This window comes from Cinclus cinclus, chromosome 8 (assembly GCF_963662255.1).
Source record: "Cinclus cinclus chromosome 8, bCinCin1.1, whole genome shotgun sequence".
Classification (NCBI taxonomy): domain Eukaryota; kingdom Metazoa; phylum Chordata; class Aves; order Passeriformes; family Cinclidae; genus Cinclus; species Cinclus cinclus.
Window position 1 is genome coordinate 329,042 of NC_085053.1, and position 12,599 is coordinate 341,640.

At 43.0% G+C, this 12,599-nt stretch overlaps 1 protein-coding gene across 3 annotated transcripts in view; it reads left to right on the top strand.

Annotated features, from left to right (window-relative positions):
- ATF6 (activating transcription factor 6) overlaps positions 1-12,599 on the top strand; it is a 71,244-nt gene that overhangs the window by 42,074 nt on the left and 16,571 nt on the right. For all 3 annotated transcript variants that reach the window (XM_062497328.1, XM_062497329.1, XM_062497330.1), the window contains exon 15: positions 11,911-11,995. In XM_062497328.1, coding sequence (XP_062353312.1) covers positions 11,911-11,995 — 85 coding nt within the window. The remainder of the gene's footprint in view (positions 1-11,910; positions 11,996-12,599) is intronic.

Here is a 12,599-nt window from a genome sequence, read left to right on the forward strand (position 1 = left end):
AGATGCTTGGCAAAAAGTCTGGACTCAGGATTGAGATTTAGAAGTGAAATTTATTCACAAAAGTGAAAAGAGGGAAGCTCATTGGGCTGGGCTTCAAATACAAACCAACAGGCAGGAAAAAAAGGAAAGGGACCATCATACTCTCTTAACTGAGGTTATTAGTAACAGAGGGAATAACTAGTTTAACATTATTATATTGCATATCTCTTTATTTAGAAGAAGCTATTAATAGTTGATGAATCCTTAGCCATACAGATGCCCTGGGATCTGCAGAATGAGAAACATCTTTCCAACAAGCATCTGTAATGCAACACACATTGCACAGCTTAAAATGCTGCCATACAATTTGGATTTGGCCCACTGCATCCTGATATTAAAACCTTGTTGTCTGTGCAGCAGCATTTGAAGGAAACAGAAGGCAGCTTGGCTTTGGAGCCCCAGCCATGGCCTGAGTGTGGCAGACCGGTCCAGCCATGGCAGCCCAGGATGTGCAGAGACTCACCCAGCTCTGAGCTGAAGTCATTGTGGAGCTCTGGGTGAAGCTGGGGGATTCAGGCAGAAATGCAACCACCTGCTGATTGAGAAAAGTGTTCATTTCTGTGTTACCTGTGTGTGTCTCTTTCCTTATGTCCCCTGTTGCTCTAGTCTTGCGCCTTTGGCAGTGGCATTTGTATTGTGGGTTATTATAGTTATATGAGGGTATTCTTTTATTTAGCTTTGGCATGATTTGAGGGAGGAAGAAGCTGCTTTCAGCAGTGAAATCAGAGAGACAGTGTCAGATGGGTAGAGAAGAAAGAGCACCCAGTTCTTTAGGTTCCATAGAAAGGTGCTTTCAAAGCTGTTTTACCCAGCAGCTGCTGACAATGCAAAGACCTGTATTTCCCAAACCAGATCAAAGGCAGTTTAGTAAAAGTCCTGCCTCTCTTTATGAAACAGCTTTCTGCCCGTGAACATCATCATGGTGACCCAAAATATAATTTCTTGCTGCTGCTTGGGAGGTGATTGCCTCCATCTCAGTAAAGAGGAGTTAACTTCATAGAGGTTTAGAGGGAGATTCTGGTACCCTGAGCATATGAGATTAAAGGATGGAGGGAGGAGGAGATCCTCAGAAACAGTTGCTTTTTCCAAGGATTTAAGAGATAACAAACACTTCTAACCCAGACTTTCCAGTCCTCTGATGTGTTTCTGTGTAACTGATGCAACTTCCACAATTAGGAAAGATTTGTTGCTAATTTCCTGTGCATCTGCTGTGCTCACAGAAGCAGCATCTCTCTGGCTGCAGATGTGAATCAAGCTGCCACTGTCTGCTCTTGGGCAGTACCATGGGTTAACTCCATGCAGAAAATAAGAACCATGCAGCCACTTGTTCATGCCCTGTCTCCCCACCAGTGGGGAGGAGAACTGGGGGGAGAAAAAGAGTACACCTTGTAAAATAAAAACAGTTTAATAATTAAAATTAAATATTATTATAACAGTGGTAGTAATTATAATGAAAAGGAGAGAGAGGAGCAAATGATGCACAGTGCAGTTGCTCACCACCTGCTGCCTGATGCCCAGCCTGTCACAAGAAGCAATCCTGGCCAGTTTTCCCCAGTTTGTGTACTGGACACAAGACTGTGTGGTGGTGTGGGGTATCCCTTTGTCCAGTTTGGGTCAGCTGTCCAGGCTCCCAGCACTGCACCTCCTCACTGGCAGAGCATGGGAGAGCCAGAAGTTCTTGATTTGGGGTAAGCTCTGCTCAGCAACAGCCAAAAACTTGCTATGTTATCAACATAAATTCCAAACGGTGTTATCAGCATAAATTCTAAACAGTGTTATCAACATAAATTCCAAACAGGTGCTGTGCCAGCTGCTAAAAAGAAAAATAACTCTGTCGGAGAGGAGAGGGAAAGGAGAGGACCCTGAGTTTGGCTCACACTGGGCTTGATCGGAGTTTGATTTAGGCATACTTTATTCTCTCTTGTCATTAGCCTTGCTTTCAATTTGTTTGTTTACCACTCCCAGTGAACATATTTCCAGCAAATTGATAACAGTTGCAGTGGATGGATCAGGAAAGGGAGAAAGTTACAATGGCTGGGAGATGTAAGCTGCAGTTGTCATTTTATTCCCTCAAACCAGATCTGAATCCGGTACCTGATACCCTGGCTGCAAAGGACATGTATGCTTTCTTTGCAGACACTAAAACATATTTTAAGATAAATCTCAGGTGTTCTAGTCAAGAATGCATCTGTGTGTGCTCAGTTTTTGGGCTAATGAACAGTTGGGTCCTGTTGTACCAAATGTGCCTTTTAGAATAATTAACAGCTACTGTAAAATGAAGTTTTGCAGTCTAATAGTATTTGTACCCAAAACTTTAAATGTGTATTCACCTGTGCACCAGTAATATATATAATTTTTCTTTGCATGGGAACTTGTTTGGATCCACTGAATAGAAGTTGCCCTTCAGTTTGAATCCTGCATCTTGTGTCCAAATTCTGACTGCCTCAGCTGATGCTGAGTCTGCTGCATTGACAAGTGCAGGTGATCAATTTCCTGGCTTGCAGCTGTCTTAAATGGTATGGAGTTTTAGTGGGAGGTTTAAATTCTTTCTTTTGCTGCAGAAGTCAAGAAGACAGCAATTTCAGATCAGGGCTGGCTCTTGTGCCATATGTGTTGTAGGACTGAACACAATGTGATCAAATTAATTGCCTTAATTTAAAAAAGATTGAAGTCTTGACTCTACTTAACAGTTGTTTCTGATTAGGATTTTAAAGTTCTCTTGAATCCCCAGCTGCCTGCATGTGTGGGCATTTTTGCTCTCTAAGACAGCATCCTTTCTCCTGCTCTGAAATGAAATTGTTCTGCCAGAAGAGCATTCAGTCACAGGCTGTGTGACCTTTCTTGGATTTGTGTAGCTATTCCTGAACTGTTTCTCATGTGTATTTAACCCTGATGGCTGTCTGTGATATCTTTGTAATCCTGATTGCTACCAGCATCTTTCTCATAGAATGTTTCCATGAGAGGTCAGCAAGTCAGGGAAAAGGTAAGGTAGAAGTATGATCTTGACAGACTTCCAGATCTGAGCCCAGATCCTTCTGGATCTTGGAAATGTTGCTTAGAGGAGCCCTCTGGTCCGGCCTCGTGTGTAGAGGAAGGCTGTTTCTGGCACATTGAGTTGGCTGTGGCATTGTCAGTGGGCTCTGAAGAGCTCTCAGGATGGAGATCAAAGTGCTCTGATACTTCTCTGTCCTTTGAAGTCAGCTGGAAGGGAAAGCAGAGGACAGCTGTATTAGCAAATGGATTTGGAACCATTTACAGTGGTACATTGAGCCAGCATTTGGAGAAAGCCTGGCATAAATTTCTTTATAGCCATGCAGCTTCTGTTTGAAAGGAATGTGATGTGAAGAGATCCCTCTCCACTCTTAAGGAGTGTGCCTGTGGCACTGCCCCATCCTTGTGTGCTGGCTAGCTCTGGGCTTGTGTGACTGGGCTGCCAAAGAACAGCACAACAGCAGAACAAAGGTGTTTGCTGAGATGAGCATTTCCCTCTGTGTGTGCTTTTTGGGGGAGTCTCCAGCTGAGCAGTAATTCTGGGAATCCAGGATTTGTCTTCTGGACAAGACCTGAGGTTGTGCTGACAAGTATAGAAACTTTGGGTTAATGTTTTGTGAGAGAAGCAAAGAATCTGGATTATATCCCTTTTGGTTTTACTGGACTGGATTCACATACCCTACCTAAATTACATGTTTTTGCAATTACAGATTGCAGTTGCAAAACTAATAGACTGCAGATGCTATGCAAAAGCAGAGCTCTGCTGCAGTGAATTATAGGAGGAGGGGTATTTCTTTTTATGGGTAATAGTAATAAAACAATTAATTCCTTTTGGGTCTTACAACTTTGTAAAATTTGCAAAGATAGTTGACAAACTCAGCTGGGAGTTACAGCTGAACTGCATTTCTGTGCTTCTATAGCCCCTGGGAATGACAGAAAATGGCAGAGAAACATAACTTTCAAATAATTTGAAGCAAACATTTATAATTTTATGATTCTGGTTAGATTGAGAGAGCCTTTAGAAGAAAACCTGATCCTTATCAAGCATAATAGAGAAACTTTTCCACCAGTACAAGCTTGGATTCTTTTTACTTCACAGAGGCGTGGAACTAAATCATCTAGACATACCTTCTCCAGTTTGTTTTGAAACTCTGATAATTTCCACACACAACACACACACAAGATACCAAAGCATTTTCAAGTCCTTTAGAACCTTCTTATACAATTTTAACCAAAACTGTTCACTTAAACACAGAATTCTGACCCTCACATCCTCTTACTTGGCGTTTAGGAATTTTTTTTAATCTGCTGCCAAACCAAAATTACATCATAGCAAATGCATGCATTGTTCTTTACTTTTGGGCCTGCAGAGCAGTTCTGCAGACAAGTTTAATTGGTAGGATTTCTGTCCAATCTCTGTCCTGTGCCCTCCACATTCACATGGCTTTAGTCCTTCCTGTTCAAATCAGAAAGGACAAAACTACAAGAAAAAAATAGATTTATGAGAGAAATAAAGTCCAAAGGGGTTCCCTTCACCTCCTTCTCCCTTGCAATTGGAGTGGCATTGGTGTGCCCCATTCAGGCTTCTGCAAACTGTGATTTCCTGGGGCATTCCCTATTCACAGGACAGGGATGATGGTATTTAGTGCCTCTTATTTTGGATGTCTTGCAAGTCAAAAATGATCCTGAAATAGCTTGGAGGGAAGCGAGGCAGGTTCATCTTGGGTAATTGCAGAAGAAGGGATTTGCAGAGGAGCAGGGAGCTGGAGAGAAGCTGGGAATTTTCCTGCCTCTGGTGTTACTAACAGGGTGAAGATGGATGTTTCAGTAGGACAGGAGGTTAGTGAGCCTGTCTTTGGAATGTGCTCATGTTCCACACTCCCTGCAGAGAGACATGATACCTTCTCAGAGCCTACTGAGATACCAGACTACTTCTTATTTCAGAATTATCTTAGGGCATGTTTCCTCCTCTTCGGCCTTGTACGTTGAACAAAGGGGTTATAAACCATGAGAATAGAAAAACTGAGCAGTGGATCAACATTTCCCACCTTTCTATGACCCCTGCTTTACAGCTGTCTTTTGTGCACCTCCACAATGCTTTGCATGTTTGTGGACTGCAAAGGACACCGTTCCCAGCAGGTCTCTGTTGTCCTTAGGCATCTTCATAACCTTTCTAGTTCTTAATCCAGGAGAGATCCTGTGCTGCTGGCTCTCCTTTGCATGGGGAAAACTCCCTGAAGCTGAACCCTGCTCATGGACAAGCAGCCTTTGAAGGGAGGGGAGGAAACTCCTCTGAAGGAAGCTTGTGGCAGAGTGAATTTTCCATTCCTCTGAGGTCTCTGGGATATCACAAGGCTCTCTGACTCAGAGTGAGGTGCTTTCCAGTCAGTTTGGTTTTGGAGTCCAGGCCATATCACAGCTGGCAGTAGCACAATTCACAATAAAAGGCACTAAAGACTTCATTAAAAGGTGTCTCATGTGGGAACTAAATTGCATAGCAAGTCCTTCTGCAGGGACAGTGACTGGAGGCTGTTCCAAAGTGCAGTTAGGTCTTATTTATGAAAATTTGTCTGGGAAAGGCAGAAAGGTGTAATCTTACGCTAGAAGACATTTTATTGACTGTGGGATGGAGCTATTTCTGGTAAAACATTTAAATAAAAATCATATCTCATCACTTCATTCCATCACTGTGCACACAGTATAGGCTGTAAAAACCACCTGTGCACAGAAACACTGGGCTTGAAACAGCACCGGGGTGGAAAGGAGCAATTTTGGCAAAAATGAAAGCAGAAAAAGAATCTCTATTCCCGCTGCTTTTTTGGAGCTTTCTTGTTCTGGGACAATCTTCTCCCCATCCCTCAAAAATGGCTTAAAACCTAGAAAAGTAATTAGACACTGTGATTAGGGGTTAAATTCTCAATTACAAAATCTTTTCTTTAAGTGTGCTGCAGACTCAAAACTGTGTTAATGTGTGCTGGCTAACATCACAGTTAACATAGGCACAACTGGTACAATTTCAAATTCTGTTAAATGCCATTGCTGAACTCAAACTGGTAAAGCTGCTCTCAGGGCCGGCTGCAGAGAGCTGCTGCAGAGAGGCTGATACTTCATGAAATTTTATTGTGGGTTTTCTGTGGCTTCCTTGCAATCATTATCCCACTTTTCACCTGTTCCCCTACTCTTCATGTCATGGATTCTCTGAAAGGATCCATGATGAGGTGGGCACATCTCCTTGGATTTCTAAGGCCTACCTTTAAAAAAAGCCTCAGAAACCAACCAGCTAAAAAAACTTAATGCATCAAATTTAAAAACAACCTTTGCTAAGTTCCTGGTATGGAGCAAGAATGGTGGCTGTGAGTCACAGTTTGAGTAGAGGTCTCAGTTGGTTTCTTTTTTTTTTTTTTCCCCTATTCTCAAAAACAGCCCCATGCTTTTCAGGTATAAGGGTCAGAAATGTTTCCAGAGGCAGCCTCCCTTCTGCATTTCTGCCCTGTTCAAGATCCACTGGTGACAAAGGCAGAGTTTCAGGAACTTCTGGCATTTTCAGATGTACCAGTGCTGCATCCAGTGTGGTGTAACCTCAGGGCACCATATGGTTGCCATCCCCAGAAAAATCAATAATGAAATTACACAGCCATATCCTCTACAAATTTGTAAACTTACACATCCTTTTTGAACTGGCAGAGGCCTGACTCCCTTTTCCATCCTGATCTGTGCTCTGTGCTTTAGGAGCTGCTGGGGTGGATGAGGATCAGCCCCTTGGCTCTGAGTGTGCATTAGTGAGTTCTCTGCCCTGGGGAACAGCCTTCTTTTATATTCAGAGAGCTGCTGGCATCCAGCCCTGCGTTCTTGGGAATGGAGTTCTCAGGTACCATTGCTTGGCCAGCAGTTGTATGCTAAAGGCTGGGATGCTGCTCAGGGCCAGGTCAGTGTACTGGGCAGGAGAGCAGGACAGACACATCACATCTCTGGCAATAGCAAAAAGCCTTAAACAACCATCCTGAAATTTTTAAAACGTGAAATCTGTGGTTTGTGGAAAAAAAAAAAAAAAAAAGCTGGCTCAGGGGCTCTGTCAACACAGAGGTTGAAGTAGTCTAGCTCCTTGGGGTATCTGTACTCTGAATCAGTCTCTGAAGTGACATGCAGTATTTTGTGCCTGGAAGAGCACGTTTTTGTTGGCACATTGTTTGTATTGTCAAAAGCGTACCTGGAAAGAAGGTCCAGTGCCGTGTCCGACTCAAAATCCCTGAAGATGTTCAGCAAAAACAGGTTCGAAAGACAGTGCATGGATTTAATGCACAATTTTTATATGATCAAAAATCACTTGTTTTGTATATGCTTCATCTTGAGATTGTTCACTAGGTGTGGTCAGTGAGTGAACAGATGAGGTTTTAAGCTGTCAGGCGGTGTTGAGCACTGCCAGAAGTTGTGCCACAAAGGAAGAAAGGTGGGATGTGGGGAGCTCCTCAGCCTGGGGCTGTAGCATGGTCCTGCAACCACAGCGGGAAGATTGAGGCTGGAAGAGGTTGAGGCACACAGTTCCCTGGGAGACTTCTCAGTCATAAACAGAGATGAAAAATTGCCCAGCTGCAATGTTTGTTTGCTGTGAGAAGCCCTGGGAAGCTGCTAGACAGAGTGCCCTTTGGCATGCCTGGCTCCTGTTGCCCCCTCTGCTCTGGCAGCTGTCTTTGTTGGTTGCAATATTCCAGCACAGAGCTGGTCTCCAAGGCAATAGGAAAGATCAAATCTCCTCACCAAGGCAAATTACCAGAACAGCACATTAAAGTTTTCCTTTGGTATTTTAATCCAGTCTCCTCTGAGCTTTTAGTGCTGTAAAGCAGCAAATGTCACTTGTTTTTGCAAAAGGTTATCCTTGGTTTGCCACAGATGGATCTCTTGAGAAAGAGCAGGGCTCATTGGGACATCTTGACAAAGTCTTTTTGGGAAGTGGGTTGGGGGCTGTGTTCCTGAGCCTTGGCTCCATGGTTCCCATCTGTGTTTTGCAGGGTCTATGCTTCAAGCCCTGGGAAGGGTCTGAGGCTGGGCCTGACCAGCAGTGTTCACACAGGCAGATGTGCTGAATGTGCTCCAGCAAAGCACATCTCAGTCAAGTGTCCTTAATTAGGACCTCAGAAAAGCCTTTTGCAAAACACTTCTCCATACCTAACCACAACAACTGAGAAGGTAAGAAAACTCTTGGGGAATTGATTTGACAGATAGAAACCCTTGGGACAGGAGGAAGGACAGCTCCTGATGGGAGTGCTGGGAGTGCAGAGGGTAGAAATAGTTGCAGGGATGGAAATCCTCTCCTTTGTGTCCCGTGTCACATGGGCTTCCCTCAAATGTGTGCACCTCTCCTCCAGACATTGCCTGCAGTATTTTCCTCCATCGTGGGCATACTGTGAGGATTCATTCCTATGTGTTTCTGTGAGGCAGGAATGGAGGAGGTGCTATGGATGGCGGATATGCATTACAGAAGCCAAAACAGGCAATATAATATGGCCTGTTCTGTTAATTTAAAAGCCAAGAGTCCAGCTTAGAAGTGATGATGATAGTTTAAGAAATAAAATGAAATCAAAAAGTCCCATGCCTAGCATTTTTTTCCCTCTGTTTAATGAAACCTCATGGTATGCAGCGATGATGTTTTGTTTACGTCCTTAAAACTGTGAGAGTTAAAACAAATTTTTTAATGAAAAAATGAAAATGAAAGCTAAAATGTCTCCATATTCTCATGTATCTAGGTGGGAGGGACTTTGGGTACCAAACCACATGTCATGAGAGTGAGGCTGCAGGAGCTGCAGGACTTTTGGAATATTCTAGCACAGTGGAACAGGATTTCCATTGCCATTTGGCTGTACGGTTATAGATACGTGAGGCTCTGAAGCTTTATCCCTGCTAGAGCCCAGATAACACTGATCTGATAGGCAAGAAACCTCAAAATCCTTATTGCAGTTCCAGGTGTTGTTGAAACTTACTAAATTAAGGTAACGTGTTCGTGACTGGATTTTTGGTATCTGTGTCTGTATTTGTCTGTCCATCTCATCTGGCTTCAGCATAACAGAAGTGCAGAGATGATTAAAAGCAAAACGAGAATGCTGAAGCAAGGGTCTCATTTGGAATATTCTTTCCAGGCTGATACTTTTCCAGTCGTTCTGCCAGCAGGTCTGCTTTGTCTGTTGAAACCGTCATCTTAAGTGCAGCTCCTGCTCCAAGCCAAAGCCATGTGTCATTGGGTAATAGTTGTGATTTCTGCCTCTGGTTGACACTCATGCTCCTGAGCCAGATGCTGACTTGCAAAATTTGTTCTTACTCATGTTCAGTTTTATGCCATGTGTTAATATCACAAGCAGTATTTTAATTTAGATTTTTTTTGGTCTACTGTTTAAAATTAAGGATGAGTGATAGTGTCACAGCCCCCTCTGGGATGCAATTCAGCATCCATCAGAATAGCACAGGACATTTTAGAGACACATTCAAACAGTGCTTCTAAATGTCTTGATATCTTCCAAATCATTAATCTGTACACTTGTTTCTGTGGCATAGAATTAATTATTTATTGCTTTCAAATAAAAGGTTCGGACTACTTGAAGACTTCTGGGCTTGAGAAAGTTGTGGATTGCTAACTGTGGTCAAAATATCTAATATTCTACAGCATACCCTTCAGCTTCAGTGAAGAATGAGGGCAGTTAGGTAACCTTGAAACTTTGCACTGATGGCCGTAATGCATATGGAAGATAAAAATTGTTAGAGAGATGGGTAAATTTTACCAATTCCTGATCTGTAAAATGTCTCTTCGTAGATGGGCAGCTTCCAGACAATGTGTGCATCCTGCACATTAGCTCCTGGTGGCAGGCTGGATTTAGAGCTTTTTGTTGGTCTGTTTTCCCCAGAGTTGGTGTTGGATCACTAGGAGGTTGTGCATCAGCTCCTGAAGTCCTTGTGCTAGCTCTTAATACAATTTATACATACACTAAACAGAGGTGCCATTATAAGGCAGCATAAATTAATGCTCCAGACTTCAGACAGGTTAGCAAAAAAGCAGTTGCTACTTGTAATGACTCTCAGGAGATCATCTGAGCAGTACTTGTGGTTTAGTAGGTAACGATGGACTCTCAGAAGCATTGAAAAAGAAAAAACAAACAGTATAAGCGTTTTTTAAACACTGCTAAAAGTAGTTATCAAATCATGGCAAGGGCACTTACACAGAATGTCTTTTAATGGGCATCTTATCTTTGGCCTGTTCCTTTGGGAATGTTGGGTTTCAGGAAGTTTTTATATAAGGTTCATTGTCTTAATGAATATTGTCTTAATCTCAAGCAGTTCAAAAGTGAAATGGGAATTGCATATGTGATCTGAGAATTATACCAGAGTGATTTTATGATTTTAGTATGTCTTGGTTTGAAAGACAGGTGTCTGCTAGGGAGGGCAGAGCCTCCCTTTGGAATGGAGAATTCAAATCCCCCCCGCCCCTCTTTAATTTAGAAAATTAAAGGGGCTTTCAGGCAGAGGTCTGGGAATAGGAATAACAGTTCTTTACTAATATGTATAGCAAGACAAACAAATAACAATAATAACTACAGCATTAAAAGTAAACAGAACTAGGGACCTTGAGGAGCTTTGCTTTACAAAACCTGGGGCAGTCAGATTCCGGTGCGGAACTCCGAGAGCACCAAGCTGGAGCGGTGGAAAATCCTGGGCTGGTGGTAGCAGTCCAGATGAAGCAGTGATCTCGTAGAAAAGGTCTGGGGGCCTTTGTCCTCTGCAAAAGATCTAGTGGGTAAGGGCCCAAATCCCACATTATATCCAGGTGAGGATCCTTGGCTCCTCCCTCTGGGCAGAGCATATCACAATGGGATGAGATCATTCTATGAGTCCTGCAGCAGGTCCTTGATTGCCCATGAACAGAGATAGCTCCTGGAGGGAGTTATCTTTGAGTCATGGCAAGGCATTGATGGACCCAATAACAGTTCATGAAGGTGGTGATAGAATAGATTTTGGGCACATCCTGGATTATAATCTAGGACAGGTACCAAAATATTTTTTGCAGACATTTATTTAAGTAATGTTTTCTTCTCTTGGTCGGTCATTTGGTGTTTTGGTGGGGAAAATTTTTGATGGGAAAAAAAGAGAAAGAAAGTGATGTTTCTGCAATGAATCTGCAGAATATCTTGATATATTTAACACCTAACCTTGTTTGTAACTCAGTTCCCCAAATCTTACATATAACACTGTAGTGTTTATATTTTCAAATGGCAGAATTGCAGTTACCCTGACATTAATAAATTAACAACCCCTGAAGGAAGTTTAATTCAGTTTGACAAAAAGATAACCTTGCCCAGAAGTATGGGATGTTTGTATGGGAAAAGCATGGGAAAGCATGAAAGGAGAGCATCAGACTGGCTTCATAATATGGGAGATGCCTGGACCAGAGCTTTTAAGTGCAGTCCTGCTGCTCAAGGTGTGTGGTGTAGAGCTTCACTGAGACAGCAAGACAACTTACATAGGAAGCAAACAGCTGTGCAAGTAAAAGCTTCAATTCAGCAAGGTCCTTAACCACATGTTTAAATATCACTGAAGTCAAGTTAAATTACTTTAATCATATACATAAGCACTCTGTTGAATGAGAGCTTAATAGTAGTTTCCATCTCTTTCCACATGATCAAGGCTTTTTCATATTCTGCTGCTTGCAATAGGGATTTCTTCTTGGTTACACAGCATGAGCAATTGCTGTGACTTTTGGAAGACTCTCTCAACAATATGAATTTTCTGAGCTGTTGTAAACAGTTCAGTGTGGAATGCCACTAAGGGAGAATGGAGAGGCATTTTTCCAGCTCTCCACTCTGAGAAGAGATTTAACACATCTTTTCTGCTGTTTTCCAGGACCACCTGTTACTGCCAGCCACCACACACAACAAGACCAGGAGACCAAAGATGTCTATCGTGCTGCCAGCTGTAAACATCAATGGTAAGTGCAAAAGAAGAAACAGCAGTTTCAAAGAGATGTGCCTGACTTGTACATGAAAAGCAAACTTGGGCCAAGTGTCTGTCATTACAGCTTTGTGGAAGTCAGACTGATCATTACTGGGGTTTAATTGCCAGAGTTGGAGCTGGAGCACTGGCAAATCCCCCATGCTTGGTTACCCAGACTGTGAGGAGAGGTGGGCACTTGGCCAGCAGTTGTGCACTCTGGCTCCATCAAGGATAGAGGTGCCATGCAGTCCTGTTGGTTTGTACCCAGCTGATGAAGGGTTACATGAATGGCATTGAACTTGGTGGCTCAGAGAGCCCATGGGAACTGTCCTCATATCCTCGTTTGGGTTCCTCCTGTGCCTGCCTACCAGGGCAAATTCCTTAGCCCTGCTGGTTTGTTAGGATGCTGACTGCCTTCCCTGGCCCTCCGCAGCTGTTTATCACACTGTTATGTAACACTCAGTGTGAGTGGGACCTCTCAGCACTGCCTGCTCAGGATTAATAATCATCACATTACTGTGCTGCAGGACAGCAGAGAAAACAGCTTTGCACTGGGGCACGGGCTTATTAGTGCACAGAAATGTTCTGGGTCAGCATTT